Raw genomic sequence first — 23,682 nt, forward strand, 5'->3', positions numbered from 1 at the left:
CAACAATTGTGTGGTAAAACATGCTAATATCAGGGTATAATATAAGGTAGTACACGTCTTAATTATGTAGCAGGGGTTGGGGAAACCCCCTGATAGAATATAATGTAGACTCCCTCATGGAATATAATGCAGCTCCCATCATGGAATATAATGCAGCCCCCCTCATGGAATATAATGCAGAACCCCTCATGGAATATAATGTAACCCCCATCACGGAATATAATGTAGCCCCCCTCACAGAATATAATGCAGCCCTTCATAGAATATAGTGCAGCCCCCCTCATAGGGTATAATGCAGCACCCCACAAAATATAATGCAACCCCTCATAAGGTATAATGCAGCCCCCCATAGAATATAATGTAGCACCCTCATATGGAATAATGCAGCCCCCCTCATACAATATAATGCAGCCCCTCCACACAGAATATAATGTAGCCCCTCAGAGTATAATTCAACCCCCTCATAAGGTATAATGCAGCCCCCCATACAATATACTATAGCCCCCTCATAGGGCGTAATGCAGCCCCCTCATAAAGTATTATGTAGCCCCCCAGAATATAATGTAGCCCCCTGAGAGAATAATGCAGCCCCCACACAGAATATAATGTAGTCCCCTCAAAGTATAAGGCGGCTCCCCTCATAGAGTATAATTCAGTCCACCTCCATCATTGTCCTTATCACCACCTCAATCATTGCTTTCTCACCCACAACCCCTATCATTGTCCATTCCACCACCTCCATCATTGCCTCCTCCCTCACAACTATTGTTCTTTCCACCATTATCATCATTTTCCTTACCACCTCCATCATTGCTTTCTTCCCCACCACCCCTATCATTGCCCATTCCACCACCTCCATCATTGCCTTTTCCCCCACAACCACCATTGTCCTTTCCACAACTACCATCATTGTCCTTTCCACCACGCCATCATTGCTTTCTCCTCCACCACGCCCATCATTGCCCATTCCAACACCTCCATCATTGCCTCCCCCATCACCACCACCATCACAATCATTGTCCTTTCCACCACAACTATCATTGCCTTTTCCCCACCACCCCATAATTGCCCATTCTACCACCTCCATCATTGCCTCCTCTCCCACCACCCCATCATCCTTTCCACCACCAACATTGCCTTCTCCCCCACCATTCCCATCACTGCTCTCCCCATCACCCACATCATTACCAATTTCAAATACACACATAGCACAACATACACACGCACACATACAGCACCGCATCACATACACTCACGCATGCAAACAGAGACACAGCAACACTCACCTATCCGCATGTTACCCACAGCCACAACACATCCAGGAAGCAGCATCTCGGCGCTGGCAGCTTTCTCTCTGAAACAGCCACACTGAATGATGACGTCATCCAGCCGCACTGTGTCAGACAGGAAGCGCCGGGCAGCAGACAGAAAGCAGATTGGCATTGGATCCCTGGAGCTCCGCTTCGCTGCCAAGCTGCAGGGATTAGCCGCCCTGCAGGGGCCCACCTCCGGGGCCCAATGCAGCCGCTCCGGATTTACATGCGGGCAGTGTTAACCTCAGCCTGCGGCTAACACTGCCCACCTATGTGAGATGAATACTCACTCCTCTCCACGCCCATGGGGGCATGGGGAAGCGTGAATATTAATTTCTCTTTAGCAGCAGGGACAGGATCCCGTCTCCAGCTGCTGCTCAGCTGACACTGAGCGGGCCCCCCTGACTCAGGGGCCCATAGCTGCTGGGAGTGCCGCTATTAGCGACACACCACTGGCTGGGAGCCCCTGGAACAGTGGGGGCCCTAGGCAGCTGCTGGCCAGTGTGCCAGCATGTATCAGTGCCTGGGCCCACTGGAGAATTCTCCGGTTCGCCGACCCAACCCTGATCGCAAGTCAGATTACAATGGAAGCGAACACCTACGGACGTGGACAAAATGTTTGGTACAGTTCAGTTAAAATAAGAAAAATCCAGAATGGTCATTGAAATAACTGGAATATGACAAAAGTAATTTTCAGTTTAAATTTACTGAATATCAACTAATAAAAATCAGACATTGCTTTTGAATTGTGGTTTTAAAAAAAATGGTGGTACCCTTAACTTAATATATAGTTGCAAGACCCAACAGAAGGGCACAAACAATTTTGTCCTCATCTGTCTATAGATAATACAGGAGCTATTCTACTTTTTACAATAGGTGATGGTCACAGCTCAACTCCTCACTCTCCTTTCTCAGTGACCAATACATGGGCCCATGTGTAATCTTCATGTGTAATCTCCTGATTTCCATTTCCTATGGTCCACATGACTGCTGTAAAGCATGTCTCAAATTTCTAATAAGCCGCAAATCATCCAAGATAGATGCCCAAGAATAGAACATTTTTATATATTTAGAAAGAAGAAGCCAAACATGCAAAATAATCACATTAATACATGTGCATCAGCGCAATGCAACTAGGGAATACAAGAATTCCACTATTGCTATAGACAGAAAAAACGTGAGAAACTTAGTTAACATTTTATGAACAAAAAACATAAATGCTATGCAACCACGACAAGGTGACCTCATATGGATGGCCCCTAGCACTAATAGCTCACCTCGCCATGTGCCCAGACAGGCCTCAAGTCAAATGGGGAAGAGATAGGAGCCAAGCTTAACTCATAACTAAACTTTTTTGGGAAAGATGGATGGTTAACAATACAAAGTAGGGTGCAGAATATATTTACTTTATTCTTCCATCAATACTAAAAGTTCCATATTGCAGGACTTTATCAAGCAAAAACAAGAAACTTCAGAATTGGAAAATCAAAACTGATTAGAAGAATAATTTGTATCACTAACTGCAAAACTGTAAAGAAAATTAATCTGGGTGATACATTCCCTGCGTACAATTGCACTTATCATTCAATAAAAGATCCATGATCCTAAAGTGTAGAGGAAGAATATGAGAGTAACTAAATACTGCTTGTAATCCCCATGAAGTGACAATTTCTGGACCATGTTTTCAAAATACTTTCTGAGTTTGCCATTCCTCTGTTATTCCTCCTAAAAGTGCAGAAATAAATCCACATCTAGCGTGACAGACTGTATAGGGCACTTTCCATTGAAAAGTGGAATGATAACATTGTTCAATGTATGTAATCATTTTCAGGAGGAATAATAGAGTAACAGGAAACCACCGTTCTATAAAGAATTGAGGCATTCGTTTTGTTCTTTTCATTGTAAAATCCAACGCCATCATTAAAGAGATGTAAATGGCCACTACTTTTTATTGACCATTGGCCACTATGTAGTTTAGGCATCAACACCCTGCACCCCAAGGATAGTTCATCAGTAAAAAAGCCCTTTAATAATGTGTCCATTTGAAAGGATAATAATTCAGGCCACAGAATGACTGCCGTGTTTGTTGCCAAGTCTCACATTTTCTATATCGTTTATTTCTTGAGTTTGTCTTATTTTTGTTTTCACTCTTCTTTTACTTATTGTTCTTTTGTTTGCCTGAAATTGCATTTCATCCCCTCCACCTACTCAAGTTGCCATGTTTCTGATGAGAGGCCATGTGTGCTTTGTTATAATTTTCTGCTATGTGACTTTTCTTTTTCTTTTGTTGTATAAATGGAGTCAATATCGTGTGATATACTCTCCTGTATTTTATTTATGCCCACCCTTACCCTTATTGGCTTTCCATTACCATCTATAATACCTGTCCGTCCTAGTCCTGATAACCATCCTGTGATCTTCAACTTTCTCTCATCCTCCATAACTGCCCTGCTATTCCATCTTATTTTTTTTTCATTAGCCCATTGCCTTCTACCATAATCTTTGGTCTATGAACTGTAAATACATATTTTCCTCCACCAATCTTTTGTATTACAATATATCTTTCCACCATCCTCCATTACTTTAATACTGTTATTTCGTTATATATATAGATTGTTATTTCTTTTGAGTATTTTTACCTGTGTTATGGTGATGACATTTTACTAGAATTCAGCTTTGAAGGAGGACCCTGATAATTTCTCAGAATTAAAGCCCCAAGTGTTCTTTCCTGCACAACAGTGCCTGGTCATCCACCATGCATTGAACTGTAGAGCAGACCCAATGGTGTAACCAGAGTCTGATTGGCTCAGGACCAGAGCCTGATGAACCGGGACTAGAGATGGGCGAACCCGAACAGTAAAGTTCGGGGTCCGTACCAAACACCTACTGTTCAGGCACGGACCCCGAACATGGACTTCAACAGGAAGTCTGTGTTACTGCTTGAGTTCAGCAGCACAAACACCAGGTGCTTCTCACGCTGTCATTTGCGTGACAGCGCGGCAAACATTGCCTCTGATCGGCAGTAAAATCATTACCGCCTGTCAGACATGCGCGGTTCCCACGATGTCAGATGACAGCGTGATCCCGCAGCTATGATCGGAGGTAAAAAGTTTATTTTCAGTCACTGGCATTGGTCGGCTAATGGGAATACTATTCCCGTCATCCTAGGTATGCTGTCACTAATAACAGCAAGAGCAAGCTGAGGCTGATGGAAGTATAAATATTTTTTTTTCAAATGCCGTGGGTTCCCTCCCTGCAACCCTCAGCTGTCAGCATTAGCAAGGTTGGTTATCAAGAATAAAGCGGTCCCCATGCCATATTTTTTTTCAATTATTAAAATAAATTATTTTAAAAAATCCCCCATTTTTGAAAACCAGCCAAGCTACAGCAAACAACTGGGGGCTGGTATTCTCAGGCTGGTAAGGGGCTATGGATATTGCCTCCCCGCAATCTAAAAATAGCAGCCCGCAGCCGCCCTTAAAATGCACATCTATTACATGTGCCAGTTTTGGCGGTTTGCCCAGCTTTTCACACTTGCCCTGTGGTGGTGGCACGTGGGGTTCAATATTTGTGGGGTTGATGTCACCTTTGTATTGTCAGGTGAGGGATGGATGGATCAATGGATGAGGGATAGATAGATGGATGGCTGGATGAGCGACGGTGGGATGAATGCCTGAGGGATGGATGGATGGATGGATGAGGGATGGCTGGATGGATGGACTCTGGTCACTTCCACAGGGTAAATGGGAAGTGCCGAGCAAAGCACCAGAATTGGCGCATCTAATAGATGCGCCTTTTCTAGGGTGCCTGCGGACTGCTATTTTTAGGCTGAAGGAGGCCAATATCCATGGTCTCTTATCAGCCCCCAGCTGTCTGCTTTAGCTTGGCTGGTCATCAATATGGGGGGGGTACCCCACGCTGTTTTTATTGTAAAGAATGTAAGTCCGCAAGGACAGGGTCCTCTCCCCTCTGCACCAGTCTGTCATTGTAAATTTGCTTACTGTAAACGATATCTATAACCCTGTATGTAACCCCTTTCTCATGTACAGCACCATGGAATTAATGGTGCTATATAAGTATATAATAATAATAATTTATTTAACTAATTTAAAAAAACTGCATGGGGACCTCTCTATTCTTGATAACCAACCTTGCTAACGCAGACAGCTGAGGGTTGCAGCCCACAGCTGTCAGTTTTGCCTGGCTGGTTATCAAAATTACAGGGGAGCCCATGCCGTTTTAAAAAATTGCAGGCACCTGCTCATGAATACTCTCATCAACCACTGCCTGTTCTCACTGTTATTAATGGAAGCAGGTGAAGGATGATGGGAATAGTCGTTGGAAAAACCACAAAAAAGGACTAAAAATACTCCAAAAATTCAAGAATTAATACAGCACAATTTGGGCTGCAGTGCTTACCTGTCCAGGACTCTGAACTAGTGCACTCCCAGGTTGCAGCAAACCCATGTAATAAAGATGGCGGCAATACAGGTACAAAATATTGATGAGGCAACCACTCACAAACTACCAACTCATGGAGGGGGTGATTGCTTAGTATCTGATTGCACAAAAGGGGTTTGTATAGGGCGCTGGTCACACACAAGTAATGCACAGTGTCTGGTTCACAGCCTATTAGTGACGCCCATACTATTAGATCAGGCGGGCTGCCCAGCACTCTCTAAATGCATCCCACGAGAGCAGACACGCTAGTTTACAAGGACAAAAATACTGGGCCTGGCTGCACCCTGAAAAATTAAGTGCACAAAAAATATACAGTGAGTACAGAAAGTATTCAGACCCCTTTAAATTTTTCACTCTTTGTTTCATTGCAGCCATTTGGTAAATTCAAAAAAGTTCATTTTTTTCTCATTAATGTACACTCTGCACCCCATCTTGACTGAAAAAAACCCAGAAATGTAGATTTTTTTGCATATTTATTAAAAAAGAAAAACTGAAATATCACATGGTCATAAGTATTCAGCCCCTTTGCTCAGACACTCATATTTAAGTCACATGCTGTCCATTTCCTTGTGATCCTCCTTGAGATGGTTCTACTCCTTCATTGGAGGCCAGCTCTGTTTAATTAAACTGATAGAACTTGATTTGGAAAGGCACACACCTGTCTATACAAGACCTCACAGCCCACAGTGCATGTCAGACTAAATAAGAATTATGAGGTCAAAGGAACTGACCAAGGATCTCAGAGACGGATTGAGGCAAGGCACAGATCTGGCCAAGGTTATAGAAGAATTTCTGCAGTACTCAAGGTTCTTAAGAGCACAGTGGCCTCCATAATTCTTAAATGGAAGAAGTTTGGGACCACCAGAAGTCTTCCTAGACCTGGCTGTGTAACCAAACTGAGCAATCGTGGGAGAAGAGCCTTGGTGGGAGAGGTAAAGAAGAACCCCAAGAGCACTGTGGCTGAGCTCCAAAGATGCAGTAGTGAGATGGGAGAAAGTTCCACAAAGTCAACTATCACTGTAGCCCTCTACCAGTTGGGCCTTTATGGCAGAGTGGCCCGACAGAAGCCTCTCCTCAGTGCAAGACATATGAAAGCCGGCACATAGAGTTTGCTAAAAAACACATGAAGGACTCGCAGACTATGAAAAATAAGATTCTCTGGTCTGATGAGACGAAGATAGAACTTTTTGGTGATAATTCTAAGTGGTATGTGTGGAGAAAACCAGGCACTGCTCATCACCTGCCCAATACAATCCCAACAGTGAATCTTGGTGGTGGCAGCATCATGCTATGGGGGTGTTTTTCAACTGCAGGATGACTGGTTGTCATTGAAGGAAACATGAATGCGGCCAAGTACAGAGATATCCTGGATAAAAACCTCTTCTAGAGTGCTCTGGACCTCAGACTTGGCTGAAGGTTCACCTTCCAACAAGACAATGACCCTAAGCACACAGCTAAAATAACAAAGGAGTGCCTTCAGAAAAACTCTGTGACCATTCTTGACTGGCCCAGCCAGAACCCTGACCTAAACCCAATTGAGTATCTCTGTAGAGACCTGAAAATGGCTGTCCACCAACGTTCGCCATCCAACCTGATGGAACTGGAGAGGATCTGCAAAGAAGAATAGAAGAGGATCCCCAAATCCAGGTGTGTAAAACTTGTTGCATCATTCCCAAGAAGATTCATGGCTGTACTAGCTGAAAAGGTTGCTTCTACTGAATACTGAGCAAAGGGTATGAATACTTATGACCATGTGATATTTAAGTTTTTCTTTTTTAATAAATTTGCAAAAATGTCAACATTTCTGTTTTTCAGTCAAGATGGGGTGCAGAGTGTACGTTGATGAGAAAAAAAAAGAACTTTTTGGAATTTACCAAATGGCTGCAATGAAACAACGTGTGAAAAATTTAAAGGGGTCTGAATACTTTCCGTACCCACTGTATATAAATACTGTAACATATGAGGTATTGGTCGATATTTTGGCCAAGATATGTAAGCTCGAGGTTTTTGACCGGCGGTAATATTTTACCGCCAGAGGCTGTACTTGCCACGCTGTTATGCACATGACAGCATGGCAAACAGTGGATGTTCGAGCCCCCATTCAAGTGAATGGGGTCAGAGTTCGGGTCCAGGTACTGTTATGGTACCCGATACTGAACTTTGTTTAACTGTTCGTCCGAACCCACCGGACTCAAACATCCTGGGGTCCGCCAATCTCTAACCAGGATTATAGCAACAACTCAGGAAATAATAATTATATATCAATGTGAAATTGATTATATATTAATAATAATTGTGCCTGGTGTTGTAAAAAGAAGTGGTAACCACTTAAAGAACTGACACCCACCCACCACCAATACTATGGAGTAACCATGGAAGTCCAGACAATTGTATAATACAATAGATATTTCTTTATTTAATATTAGCAATAGTCATACAACAGATAAAGCTAAAACAATTTGATAGAATGTGTGCGCATATCAGGACAATTAAAATATCTAAAACATAATTATGGTAAATATTATAAGTGGTGGACAAAGATATAATATCTATAGGCCTATGCTGTGTTTAGGTCATATAGGTAGGCTCCTAGTAGGAATATTAGGAATCTCCATATAAAAAGTGAAAAAAAAAATGGATACAAACTAATGTTTTGTAAAGATAATAAATAACTGTGTATAATATATATATATATATATATATATATATATATAGATAGATAAAGAAGAGCACAGCAGCACATGTACATGAATCTAGGCCATGTGAAAACACAGGCAAATATTCAATATGAATTATACTTCTCAAAAATATTTTTCATAAAACATTTTTTTAATTTTTTTTTCCCATAAAACTTACAGTTATAGATAAAATGAAGATTCTTAGCGCATAAATTGGCCAATTCATGTGTGCCCATCAACCACGGCGAGGTGATCTCCCTCTGATGGGTCCTACACTACCGTACATGCCACTTTTGGGCCACCAGCCTACAACTCTGGACAAACCATGTCACTTCGGGCTAAACCTACAATTTATGGGCAGGTAGAGTAGATTACCACCACCTGCAAGGTCAGTGGGAGGAGTGCACGATCAGTGGGGATGCAGCCGCATCCATACATCAAATAGAGAAAAAATATATATATATATACTTGGTGAGGATAAAGTGCTAAGTGACATAGTTAATTCAATAGCAAGAAACCTCCTGTGCCGAAATCAAAGTGCATAGTGCATCATAATGTGCAATAGATGTAGTTCCATACCTTTCAGTGCCACCAGGTCCTAATAATGCACACACCCCGACACACGTTTCGGAACAAAACTTCCTTCGTCAGGGGGTCAGGATCTCTAACCAGGACTAGTGATGAGTGAACGAGCTCGGATAACGTGCTATTCAAGCATGCTCGGGTGTTATCCGAGTATCTCGGGTGTGCTCGAATATTATGTTTGTGTCCCTGCAGCTGCAGGTTTTGCGGCTGTTAGACAGCCTCAACATATCCAGGGATTTCCTAACAAACAGTAAACTCCCAAGATACTCGGATAACACCCTAACAAGGATCACAAATAAATGCACCCCCAAATCGCACATATCTTCTGCCAGCGTCTGGGCATCTGGCATCTCATGCGGTATAGCACAGTTTAGCATTGTTTTAGCCTTCAGAATCTCAGGATCATATGGTAATAGAATATCACAGCAATGTGCCATAAGTTTTTAAGATCGGAATATCCCTTACATGGGGTCATCTTGACAACTCATAGATGCAGCTTAGAAAGTAACTTGATTAATAATTCTGGATTTACCGTGGATCAATAGTTAATTCTTATAGAACATGTGCTTCCCTTTCTAGTTTGGATGGGTTCCCTGTAGTGGAAGAAGCTGGTGCAGCTCTGGCTCAGAGAGGAGATCCCAATACGGGGAGAGATCCCAATAAGGGCACCTATTAGGGCATATGAAAATTGGTTTAGTCAGACAACCCTTTAATGTCCCTTTTGTGTTTCTGTCACTAATCTTTCTTTTTCTATGTCACTTCTCTCATTGACTTCATTGGTTCAGAATCCCGATGTCTCTCTTCTATGTCTTGGCTGAAATGTCACCATCCTAATTTCCTCAGTCTACTTCTCACTCTCCTTTCCAGGCAGCTAGACCATCTAAAGAGGCTGGTAGTGTGAATGAGAATAACCCTGGATCGGATAAAAATGCACCTTCTCGAACCTCTATCCCTGTACTGACTTCCTTTGGTTCAAGGAACTCCTCTATTTCCTTCTAAAATTATCTACTTTGCAAGTTTTTATTCAACTGTGCTCTTCTCATCTGAATTCTCCTTCATGCTCCTAGAAGTGTGGACTATTAAGTTGGCCAACTTCTTCTGGCTACGAGCCTCCTCACCGATTTTTTCCCCTCTGCGTTTTATCAGCTTTGAGAAACCTGAAACCACAAAGGGCTGAAAACGCGGAGCAGAGGGTGAGACACGATGTACAACAGTCGGCGCATTCCATGGTGCCTCCCACCTCCCCAGGCGTGACTGTTACCACACCTGCAAGCTGCTCATCTTTCCAAATGACGCAGATATGAATATTCGGAAGCCAGGACTTTACCGGACAGTATCTCGGGGTCCCGAGCCTTGTATGTTGCTTTTTGTTTTTATTTTTTTATTTCAATGCTTAATTTATTTGTTGTTCCTGTAGTTTCTGTGGAAGTCTAGAGATGTCAGGATGATCTTTTTTATTTGTGTGTGTTGCGTTGCCAGCAATAAGCAAAGACCCCAACCTCCCCATCCCTTACCCCTCCCGCCCCTAAGAGAGCAGATTGTATTTTTGGGTGTTTGTACAGCACCCACACCTTCAAAGTAGCCCAAAAGTATAAAATGAAGGTAAGTCCGGGATCTGTGCCCCGCCTGGGTTATTGAATAAAAGCACAGATGGAAAAGAAGTGGTGGCTTCCATGTCGCTAGGTGCATGGTATTACATGATCACTCACACAAGAGTGTGAGATGCCGAGACTGGTGACGCCAACAATGTTATTGTTGTCTAGCAATATCTATTTCCTGATCGGTCGTAGGCGAAGGGGACAGAAGGTGGACTTCAGGGCACAATGTAGAGACGTTCCCGGGACTTTCATTATCAATAGGATTGTCAGAAACTCAAAAGGAGTCAAAATCATCACCCTATCGGATTATTCTGGGCGCTCCATATGGGTTGTTAGGGTTTTACTTGTAGGACATTCCTGTGTAACATTGTATAATATAAGCACAGACATTGATAACACTATATGTGAAGTGTGTGTGTTGGTGAATTGTGTGTCTAAGAAAGTGTGTTAAATGGACAGGAGAGAGACCTGAAGAGCAAGTCACACTATTCCATTTGCTTCTGTCTATTCACGCACTGTGCGCTTCGCTTCTGGTTTTTGTAAATTGTTCATTTTTTTGTACAAACAGAGGTGGAGTTTATATAAAGATAATGAACAACCTATACGGTCATATCTCAAAATCTCGGAACCTTTCCATGCAGTGAAAGTGCCCTACTTATTTCTTTTTTTATTATTATTATTATTGTATTACACACAAACCTAAATATATACATAATATATATATATATAAAATAAATACAGAATATAAATATATATGTACAATTTTAAATATTTCCATCTATGGTGCGAGAGGGGTCAATTGAACAGGGTAATTCTATAGGGGGGGTCATAAATTTATTCCAGACCTATAAAATCTGAAGCAGGGTTTATGGTCCGTACAGGGATTCCATATTGGCCGATCATGTCTTATGGTGCTACGGGTGTCCAGTATCCTTTCTCGGATCATATTTCTGGACATTTCTTGACCTGAATGGATCTATTAGGGGCTGGAGGTTATGTAATATCTGTAGCATACACTGCCCTAAATATTCCCCAGTAATAGTGCAGCACAACTACAAATCAGTAGCCCTTTCCAAAGAAATTGCATCTATCTACGAGAGCATTAAATTATCAACAGATTTATTTATTTTCTTGGATATTCTTGAAGACATTTATTTAATGAAGTATTGTAAAAAGATTATGTCATAAAATAGGAAGTGCACAAAGGCAACAGCATATATCCAAAAGATGGGCGCCCTAATATTTTGCTAGGGGGCAACCTATGTCAGAAAGGCCTTGCTTTGTATTTCTAGAACCCTTCAGCTACGCGGAATAACCTAAACCTTGTGGGCCACAATGCAAAGTCTACATCAGGGCTACTAAATATCACGGTTCTATGATAGTATTAGTCTTTTCACATGAGCCAAAAGGATTTTTGGTCCCCTTTGGGGTCCAGGACCTGGGTGCGACTAGAACCCCTGCACCCACTCTAGTAATGCCCCTGCCTAAGCCGAGTTCACACAACCGTATTTTCGTATCGAGTGCTGTTCATGAAAAAAAAAACGAAGTGATTTTTTTTTTTTTGCATAAGGATGACAAAGAAAAAAAATTGTCTGAGTTTCTAGAATGATACTTGGACAATTTTTTATAGACCCACGTGAACCCGGCCTTAGAAGAAGGATTTGGCCAAGGGTCCTGCACAGGACTTTGCCGCCTAGTAACAAGGGGATGGAACTAAAATAGACTTCAACTTTAACTCCTTAAGGATCCCAAAGTTTGCTAAAGTTCTTATTTTTATGATGTGTCTGTTTAAATTATATTGACTCCAATGAGGTTAGGTTTTTTTTTTAACCTACCGTAATTGCATGTATTTTTGTCTGTCAATCATTTTTCTATCAGGGTTTCATAGCAACGTATCACAGCACATAGCAGACTGCAGAAAGAGTTATCAGAAAGTCTGTCAGTGAGCTCATCTGACAGCGTCAGGATCTGTAGCTCATCCCTCTACACTTGACCTATCCTCTAGGTTGCCATCTGCTGTGTCATATCGGCTGAATAAGCCAAATAGTCCAAAGTTTTCATGAAATTCTACAGCAAAAATGATGTTCAGGCACAAATACATGTGTTTAAGATAAAAGAATGCCCCGAAGGTCTCTGAGGGCATAGGAGGTGTTGTTTCAGGGTGGAAACCACCAGCTTTATATGTCATACGTTTTATGTGGAAACAACATGCTCATATACACATTCTGCATGTTCTCCTCCAGAATTTATCGCTTTACTAATATTTGCAGATCGTTAGGTTTCCTTGGTGAAGACTTTTACAAATATTTCCATTCTTCAGATTCTTTCACAACTTACAATATCAACAATAAATGCTTAAGTCCTGACTGCGCAGCTAATTTATACACCCCTCCAAAATCCAAATAATGATAATCCACAGCCATATAGGGTACAATAAGGGAAATCTGACAGATCGCAGGAATATTGGCCCCGGTTATCCGTAAGGAGGATCCCGGGCGACCTATTAAGTCATTTCATTTATACGTTTCCCTGTAATGTTACAATTCACACCCTAAAGTGTAACAACAGGTATATTATGTATATTGGGACAGGCAATATTTTCACCATCTGACCCCGCACCCTACCCTACATGCACTTCTCTAGACTTGCAGTATTTCTCTGGAAACATTAGAGAACAGATGTTTTAGATACATTTTATTTTAAAGCATTTTCCGTAGTTTTCTGTTAACGTGTTATTAATAAGCAGTGGAAAGCCATAAAAATTGATGGTGTTCCTGCTTATATTAGTAGTACAGATAACTCAACGCCAATGTTGACAGCTGCCGAGGAGCATTCACGGTAAGTGACAGGGAGGCTGCCATTTATTGGGTAAAGCAACGGGTTGTCACAATCCCTTTTTTTTTTTTACAAGCCACTTACAATTTAAATAGAATAAAGAAAAAAAAATACATATATATATATATATATATATATATATGTCCCTGTTCCCACAGGGCTGTCGATGACATGGGACCCCTGCTTGCAGTTACTGGCTGCAGTGATTGCAAGATGGCGTGCTACATCATCACTGGGCACATAGGAGCAGTTATAAGTTGAGTTTAAGGAGTTAGCGTCCATTTTTATTATTTAATTAATAATACATGTGAAAATAAGAAACTTTGTGACATATTTTATCAGAGCAATCTGCTCCTTTCTCCTTCTGAATAGATCATTCGCTCTCAGAATTCTCAATGTACTTTCCCATTACTGAGATAGGAGCTGACCTGAGGACCGTTCCTGAAATTCTATTTAGAATGTCTAATTCAACGTAACTCCATATATTGTTGGACTCATAATGTTGTCCTCATATCTGTTTCAATGTCTTTGAAATTTCTATTGTTTTTCATTTTCTGTTCAATTGTGATTCTTTTTCTTTAATAAAAAGAAAGTTGAAAAAGAAAAAAGAGATAGGAGCTGACAGTTACAGTTCTCCATAGACATGTATGAGCAACGACTTGTAACAAAATATGTGTCCGTCTACAAGCTCCTCCATCCTCCATAGCATTTTAAAAGCATCAACCGTCTTTTCCTGAGAAGCTCTGGAGAGGGACAGAAGTGCACACAAAATAGGGGAGAAGTATAAGCGATGACAGCGCTCACCGAAACGTGTGGTGTGCAGGCACAACACCTATAAAAGCGTGGAAAGCCACTACTGCTGCCTCGTGAATGGAGAACTTTCAGATGTATAATAGCAAAAATGGACACTGGCATGTTTAGGCGGGCTGCACTGCGCAAATTAAGAACATTGGGATTCCACATACAGTGCCTTGCAAAAGTATTCGGCCCCCTGGAACTTTTCAACCTTTTCCCACATATCATGCTTCAAACATAAAGATACCAAATGTAAATTTTTGGTGAAGAATCAACAACAAGTGGAACACAATTGTGAAGTTGAATGAAATTTAATGCTTATTTTAAATTTTTGTGGAAATTCAAAAACTGAAAAGTGGGGCGTGCAATATTATTCGGCCCCTTTATCTTAATACTTTGTTGCGCCACCTTTTGCTGCGATTACAGCTGCAAGTCGCTTGAGGTATGTTTCTATCAGTTTTGTACATCGAGAGACTGAAATTCTTGCCCATTGTTCCTTGGCAAACAGCTCGAGCTCAGTGAGGTTTGATGGAGATCGTTTGTGAACAGCAGTTTTCAGCTCTTTCCACAGATTCCCGATTGGATTGAGGTCTGGACTTTGACTTGGCCATTCTAACACCTGGATACGTTTATTTGTGAACCATTCCATTGTAGATTTTGCTTCATGTTTGGGATCATTGTCTTATTGGAAGACAAATCTCCGTCCCAGTCTCAGGTCTTTGGCAGACTCCAACAGGTTTTCTACAAGAATGGTCCTGTACTTTGCTCCATCTATCTTCCCATCAATTCTAACCATCTTCCCTGTCCCTGCTGAAGAAAAGCAGGCCCAAACCATGATGCTGCCACCACCATGTTTGACAGTGGGGATGGTGTGTTCAGGATGATGATCTGTGTTGCCTTTACGCCAAACATATCATTTGGCATTGTTGCCAAAAAGTTTGATTTTGGTTTCATCTGACCAGAGCACCTTCTTCCACATGTTTGGTGTGTCTCCCAGGTGGCTTGTTGCAAACTTTAAACCACACTTTTTATGGATATCTTTGAGAAATGGCTTTCTTCTTGCCACTCTTCCATAAAGGCCAGATTTGTGCAGTGTACGACTGATTGTTGTCCTATGGACAGACTGTCCCACCTCAGCTGTAGATCTCTACAGTTCATCCAGAGTGATCATGGGCCTTTTGGCTGCATCTCTGATCAGTCTTCTCCTTGTTTGAGATGAAAGTTTAGGGGGACAGCCGGGTCTTGGTAGATTTGCAGTGGTATGATACTCCTTCCATTTCAATATGATGGCTTGCACAGTGCTCCTTGGGATGTTTAAAGTTTTGGAAATCATTTTGTATCCAAATCCGGCTTTAAACTTCTCCACAACAATATCACGGATCTGCCTGTTGTGTTCCTCGGTCTTCATGATGCTCTCTGTGCTTCAAACAGAACTCTGAGACTATCACAGAGCAGGTGCATTTATACGGAGACTTGATTACACACAGGTGGATTATATTTATCATCATTAGGCATTTAGGACAACATTGGATCATTCAGAGATCCACAATGAACTTCTGGAGCGAGTTTGCTGCACTGAAGGTAAAGGGGCCGAATAATTTGCATGCCCCACTTTTCAGTTTTTGAATTTCCACTAAAATTTAAAAAAAAACAATAAATTTCGTTCAACTTCACAATTGTGTTTCACTTGTTGTTGATTCTTCACCAAAAATTTACATTTGGTATCTTTATGTTTGAAGCATATGTGGGAAAAGGTTGAAAAGTTCCAGGGGGGCCGAATACTTTCGCAAGGCACTCATTGCGTTTCTGCACCGGACCGGTGCCTATTTTATAAAACCAAGGTGAATCCTGTGGATCTTCATTCCCGACGCGCAGCCCTCCCAAACATGCCATCTCCCATTTTTGCCATTAATGGCCTTTTCCTCTCTCACTAATGGGAAAGTGTCTTCACTGAACACAGACTTTACCCATGAATTGAATAAGATCAACCGTGGAGGAGAAAGAAGCAATTTTCTCTGATAAGATACAAAGTTTCTTATTCTCACAACTACTGATTTATGAACTAAAAATTAAAATGACTGCTCTCTAGCCCTCTGGTATTTTAAACCATCATAAGCTGTTTGTAAAAAAAATTCTTGGGATTGGACAAACCCAGTAAAGGATTAAAATAAGCACAAAATGAGTCAGTTTGCTGGAAAGTAGCCAAGTCACAGGTACATTTTTTAGCCATTCCCTAATTTCGCCTTAGCCTTGTGCAGATGATGGTATCCGTACACAAGATCCGCAGACATTTAAGAAGATTCTTCACTAAAAGGGATTACTAACATGATAAGAGTTTATGCCCACACTTGAATATGAAAATAATTATGTGGTTAATTAAAGGTAAAGTATGATGCTTAGAGAAAATGGCCCTCTTAGCTTATTTTGGAAATAAATATATACATTGGGGCTGAGCACCAATACCAGTCATGGCCAATGAGAGGGGTGCTGTTTTTTTTTTTTGGTTTTTTTTTTGGGGGGGGGGGGGGAATAAAAATCAGACCTTTTTGTTGTATTCCAAAAGGAGAGGGCAGTATTGTCCATGGTGCACTTAATCACTAATCCTCTCCTGCCTAACAATAACTGAGCTGCTCGTTTGTATTGATATTTTTGTGAATGACATATGAACTGTGGGTATAGAAAGCGCTTTATTTTGTTAAGTCCAAAAATATTACACAACTTTTCAGCTGCTATACATATCAAGTCTGTCATCAGATGTGCGAACCAATGACACAAACGCTTGGATGACGGACCCTGCATAACTTACCTTGCAAACGTGAAGCACAGGCCACCCATGGAAAATGACCAAGTGCATTATTATTTTTCCATGGCTTATTCCCATTTTGACCTTATCCATAGTGAAGTGTTTTGTGTTGTGCTGAGAAACCCACAATGGCCGATAGTCCCAGTCACAGAAATAGTACAATTTGGTAGAATGGATACATCCGTATCCGAAGTGCTGTGACTTCCATTCATGGAGGTGTAGGCGCTAACCATACACTGTCATGGCATATCGAGAACTATGGGTAAGCCACAAAGTGGGAATAAGCCATCAATGAATGAAGGACCCACATCAGACGAGGGTGATCATGAGCGAGGAAGCATGCGGACACTGGGATTTTGCATGATAAATTTAGCAATATTGTCTCTATGTTGTAAAAATTAAAAAATAAAAAGGAAATGTTTGGGACATAGAATTGACTTGAGGGGGGCAATATACATTTGTTTTTTGTTTTATTCCTTAAAAAATTGAAAATCTGTCTATCTGAGCATGGTTAATATTTGTGAAATGTTCAAGGCCTCTCAACGCGTCTCTCTTCGCAGTGATTCTGGGTAATGATGTCATTTTGTACAGTCGATGCTACAATTGTAGAATATAGCTCTATGTATAAATATATGGATGCCATAAATATTCCGTGAAAAAAAAAATCACGTGTTTTTCTTTCGTGTGGAAATTAATTGTTGTGTTTGGTTTTATCTTTACAGTTTAGAAGGCTGAATGTTAATGTCTTTGCTGAATTCTGACACTTTACATATTGATTTTTACAGATTATTACAGAAATGTATGTTCAGCCAGGAAAGCCCTGTAACAAAAACTAAATCTTACTTGAGCTCATAAAAGTTCACACGAACAGTATCTCCATATCTTAGAAAAACGCTCCGAATATTCTGATTAGGTCGGGGTCACACTTGCAAGTGCAATGTGAGAAACTCGCACATCAATACCCAGCACTGCCGCCGGTACTCAGGACCAGAGAGTGCAGCTAGCCGCACACTCCGGTCCCAAGTGCCGGGTATTGATGCGAGAGACTCGCACGAGTTTCTCGCATTGAACACGCAAGTGTGACCCCGGCCTTAGAGTGGCTTCAGTTTTTCTCAGAGGTGGAGGGGAAAAAAAAAGGGCTGTCCACTTTCTCCATTCTTTCAGTCTGTGAAAATTGGACCGCACTCTGATATCATTGCCAATTTTGTTCTGACACCCAGATCAAAATCAGACATGTCTCTGATTTTCTACGTGGAAGACTTGGTCAAAGAAAAAAAATTGGATATGTGCAGAGCCCCACAGAATATCATAGGTAGGAGTGCCATCTGTGATAAACACGGATAACATTCGTACAAGAAAATCGGTGGTGTGCATGAGCCCATAGAAGATCAACTCTGCATTAATAAGTGAATCACAGTAAGACCGAAGTCTTGACATAGATAATTTGTGCTGCAGAATCAACAGCCAGTCCACATCAATTTACAGTAAGAGGATGGTGTGGATTTGGATCACATTGTGGATTTCACATAGAATCTGCTCCAACATCAAATCCACCTCCGATACAAGCAAATGTGTTAATCACAATCTTATTCATAATCTATAACTTTTGTGTGTATCCACGGCAGAATCTACATGTCGGCCTTGGGTTTCTGCCAGGGATCCTCTGGTATAGTAATATGGAAATTACCATAGCAAAGGTTCAGCCATAGGGAAGGATTTTGGGGCTATGAAGAGCTGTCTTTAGTTAGCAGGTCACAGAATCTGCATCCAAAGTCTTGTGATTTTCTGAGGGATTAATACACAAGAGGAATGCAGGAACATCCACATGACAGGCAGCAAGCTACCAGGAACTCGGGATCACAAACTTCCATTCATTTTAATCAAAGGCTGCTGTTAGAGAGATCTATTGTAATAGTAAAATATGCAATTTTATACTACTGTGAGGTCCATGAAACAGAACCAGAGTACGGACCATTTCTGAAGGACTGTGATGTCCAGACCAGCCGAAGTTCTCCTGACCCGAACTGAACAGCCTCATATTTACCTTTCTCAGAAGCCCGCCCCTGTCCATTTTGGAGTTTGTGGTCTATACAGAGTGTGGTTCATAGATGTCTTAATTCTGTTTTAGGATGTGTCACACTTTTTTATTTAATTTAAATTATAAAGGACTCATTCACACACACAATTTTTTATGCATTTCCTTTCTGTGCATTTTGTCGTGGGGAAAAAAAACAGTGTTTTCCAGTAACACAAACTGCGATTTCTAAAATCTCATTCACACTGATTAATTAAGACTAGCATTGTGCACGCCAGTCTTAATGAAGGGCTCTGTCACGGATCCTTCTCCATGGTGTCACTAATTTGTCACGTGCCCGCTCTCAGCACGTGACTTGGGGTTGTGCCTGCAAGGGTTAATCTATCTCCCCACTCTCAGTCCAGCATTCAACCTCTGTCCTATGCTGTAATGGGAGCATAAATCTCACACCGACCCAGGCCACACACCCGTTCATATACGCTGCCACCACTCATCGAACATACGGGCGATGAGTCCCGGAAATATTAATACTAATAATGTCTACCACTCATAAGGTTCACATACCTTAGGCTATGGATTCTTTTAGAACATTAAAGGTTCAACTTGGTAAAGTTTTATACTTTAATATAAAAAGGTTCAGTGCTTACAGTAAGAAAAGGTATAAAAATATGATAATAAAGACATACAACTTATGCAAAACAGTATAAAAATAAACAGGAGAAAACTTACAGAAATCATCTAACTGGTAGTTTGCTTTCTGCTCCCTGAGGGGGGTGAATGGAGTTGGTGGAACACATCAGCGTCTCACATGTGAACAAGTTTTTAGGTATACGGGTCTAACTTATAGCTTTGGTCTGGAGGTCAGGTTTCTAGACCAGCCCCTCAGGTTAATATCATAATTGCTTGTTTTTTTTTATTGGACCACGGCCGCGCCCCCCAATGAATATATGCTATTTTCTCTTGAGATCCTTTGTGTAAAAGTTCTCACAGAGAAACTATCAGGCCGTAATTAACATCTCTCTTCCAAGAGCTAGGAGGTGTCAAATGTTACCTTTCTTCTTGGCTTCCAGCAGGACCCCCTGGTGAGATTGGAGACAGAAGTCTACTTGTCTCAGGAAAACACATATTAACACTCATACATCCATGGTCTGTGTCCCCCAATGAGGTGAAGGAGAAATGCATATTAACACCTGGGTGCGACCTGCAGCTTTTCAAGACAGATGTTACATTATTGCAAGTGACACAATAAATCCATACATAGTCCACTGCACATATATACAGTGGGGCAAAAAAGTATTTAGTCAGTCAGCAATAGTGCAAGTTCCACCACTTAAAAAGATGAGAGGCGTCTGTAATTTACATCATAGGTAGACCTCAACTATGGGAGACAAACTGAGAAAAAAAAAATCCAGAAAATCACATTGTCTGTTTTTTTAACATTTTATTTGCATATTATGGTGGAAAATAAGTATTTGGTCAGAAACAAAATTTCATCTCAATACTTTGTAATATATCCTTTGTTGGCAATGACAGAGGTCAAACGTTTTCTGTAAGTCTTCACAAGGTTGCCACACACTGTTGTTGGTATGTTGGCCCATTCCTCCATGCAGATCTCCTCTAGAGCAGTGATGTTTTTGGCTTTTCGCTTGGCAACACGGACTTTCAACTCCCTCCAAAGGTTTTCTATAGGGTTGAGATCTGGAGACTGGCTAGGCCACTCCAGGACCTTGAAATGTTTCTTACGAAGCCATTCCTTCGTTGCCCTGGCGGTGTGCTTTGGATCATTGTCATGTTGAAAGACCCAGCCACGTTTCATCTTCAATGCCCTTGCTGATGGAAGGAGGTTTGCACTCAAAATCTCACGATACATGGCCCCATTCATTCTTTCATGTACCCGGATCAGTCGTCCTGGCCCCTTTGCAGAGAAACAGCCCCAAAGCATGATGTTTCCACCACAATGCTTTACAGTAGGTATGGTGTTTGATGGATTCAACTCAGTATTCTTTTTCCTCCAAACACGACAAGTTGTTTCTACCAAACAGTTCCAGTTTGGTTTCATCAGACCATAGGACATTCTCCCAAAACTCCTCTGGATCATCCAAATGCTCTCTAGCAAACTTCAGACGGGCCCGGACATGTACTGGCTTAAGCAGTGGGACACGTCTGGCACTGCAGGATCTGAGTCCATGGTGGCGTAGTGTGTTACTTATGGTAGGCCTTGTTACATTGGTCCCAGCTCTCTGCAGTTCATTCACTAGGTCCCCCCGCGTGGTTCTGGGATTTTTGCTCACCGTTCTTGTGATCATTCTGACCCCATGGGGTGGGATTTTGCGTGGAGCCCCAGATTGAGGGAGATTATCAGTGGTCTTGTATGTCTTCCATTTTCTAATTATTGCTCCCACTGTTGATTTCTTCACTCCAAGCTGGTTGGCTATTGCAGATTCAGTCTTCCCAGCCTGGTGCAGGGCTACAATTTTGTTTCTGGTGTCCTTTGACAGCTCTTTGGTCTTCACCATGGTGGAGTTTGGAGTCAGACTGTTTGAGGGTGTGCACAGGTGTCTTTTTATACTGATAACAAGTTTAAACAGGTGCCATTACTACAGGTAATGAGTGGAGGAAAGAGGAGACTCTTAAAGAAGAAGTTACAGGTCTGTGAGAGCCAGAAATCTTGATTGTTTGTTTCTGACCAAATACTTATTTTCCACCATAATATGCAAATAAAATGTTAAAAAAACAGACAATGTGATTTTCTGGATTTTTTTTTCTCAGTTTGTCTCCCATAGTTGAGGTCTACCTATGATGTAAATTACAGACGCCTCTCATCTTTTTAAGTGGTGGAACTTGCACTATTGCTGACTGACTAAATACTTTTTTGCCCCACTGTATATATATATATATATATATATATATATACTAGATGGTGGCCCGATTCTAACGCATCGGGTATTCTAGAATATGTATGTCCACGTAGTATATTGCCCAGCCACGTAGTATATTGCCCAGCCACGTAGTATATTGCCCAGTCACGTAGTATATTACCCAGTCACGTAGTATATTGCACTGCCCACATAGTATATTGCCCAGCCCTCGTAGTATATTGCCCAGCCACGTAGTATATTGCACAGCCCATAGTATATTGCCCAGCCATGTAGTATATTGCCCAACCACGTAGTATATTGCCCAACCACGTAGTATATTGCCCAGTGACGTAGTATATTGCCCAAGCACGTAGTATATTGCCCAGTTACGTACTATATTGCCCAGTGACGTAGTATATTGCCCAGTCACGTAGTATATTGCCAAGTGATGTAGTATACAGCACAGTGCCACGTAGTATATTGCCCAGGCACGTAGTATATTGCCCAGTGACGTAGTATATTGCCCAGTGACGTAGTATATTGCCCAATCACGTGGTATACAGCACAGAGCCACGTAGTATATTGCACAGCGACGAAGTATACAGCACAGAGCCACATAGTATATTGCACAGCGACATAGTATACAGCACAGAGCCACGTAGTATATTGGCCAGTCACGTAGTATATTACCCAGCCACGTATGTCACAGGTTAAAAAATAGTTAAGTAAAAAGGGCAGCACACTGCAGCGCCAAAACATGCAAACTTGAAAACACGAAATTTGAACTGCATTACTGCACTAGAAATATGAAAAATGAGAGCTTTTAGTGCATAAAAATGGCCATATTTATGTGTACCTCGTAGCCACTTTACGGCATCTCTCTTATACGAGGTCCTACGCTTGACCTACCTCATTGAGAATAAACGTCTCCATCTGAACGGGTACATGTGAAACCTCTTCTTGGACTCAAATTCTCACTCTCTGTGGAGGGGTATTTGACCTACTATAATTAAAACACCTGTGGCTAGGAGGCGGGAGTGCACGATCAGAAGGCTAGAGAATACATTTCAAAAACCTGACCTGCACATCCAAACATAGACTGAGTGTGAACAGGTGCTGAACCCAGAGTCGCCAACTCGTATATAGTTAAGTAAAAAGGGCAGCACACTGCAGCGCCAAAACATGCAAACTTGAAAACACGAAATTTGAACTGCATTACTGCACTAGAAATATGAAAAATGAGAGCTTTTAGCGCATAAAAATGGCCATATTTATGTGTACCTCGTAGCCACTTTACGGCATCTCTCTTATACGAGGTCCTACGCTTGACCTACCTCATTGAGAATAAACGTCTCCATCTGAACGGGTACATGTGAAACCTCTTCTTGGACTCAAATTCTCACTCTCTGTGGAGGGGTATTAGACCTACTATAATTAAAACACCTGAGGCCTCCTAGCCACAGGTGTTTTAATTATAGTAGGTCTAATACCCCTCCACAGAGAGTGAGAATTTGAGTCCAAGAAGAGGTTTCACATGTACCCGTTCAGATGGAGACGTTTATTCTCAATGAGGTAGGTCAAGCGTAGGACCTCGTATAAGAGAGATGCCGTAAAGTGGCTACGAGGTACACATAAATATGGCCATTTTTATGCGCTAAAAGCTCTCATTTTTCATATTTCTAGTGCAGTAATGCAGTTCAAATTTCGTGTTTTCAAGTTTG

General features: G+C 41.5%; 1 protein-coding gene across 8 annotated transcripts in view; it reads left to right on the forward strand.

Moving 5' to 3' along the window:
• Positions 1-13,572, forward strand: part of SRCIN1 (SRC kinase signaling inhibitor 1) — a 588,753-nt gene extending 575,181 nt beyond the window's left edge. For 5 of the 8 annotated variants that reach the window (XM_069751696.1, XM_069751697.1, XM_069751699.1 and 2 more), the window contains one exon: positions 9,905-13,569. In XM_069751696.1, the coding sequence (XP_069607797.1) occupies positions 9,905-10,036 (132 nt within the window). In that variant the 3' untranslated portion in view covers positions 10,037-13,569. Of the gene's footprint in view, positions 1-9,904 lie in introns of all 8 variants that reach the window. The other 3 variants (XM_069751703.1, XM_069751702.1, XM_069751701.1) reach the window with 3 other exon arrangements.
• The last annotated feature ends 10,110 nt before the right edge of the window (positions 13,573-23,682 follow it).

Source organism: Ranitomeya imitator, chromosome 2 (assembly GCF_032444005.1).
Source record: "Ranitomeya imitator isolate aRanImi1 chromosome 2, aRanImi1.pri, whole genome shotgun sequence".
Taxonomy (NCBI): domain Eukaryota; kingdom Metazoa; phylum Chordata; class Amphibia; order Anura; family Dendrobatidae; genus Ranitomeya; species Ranitomeya imitator.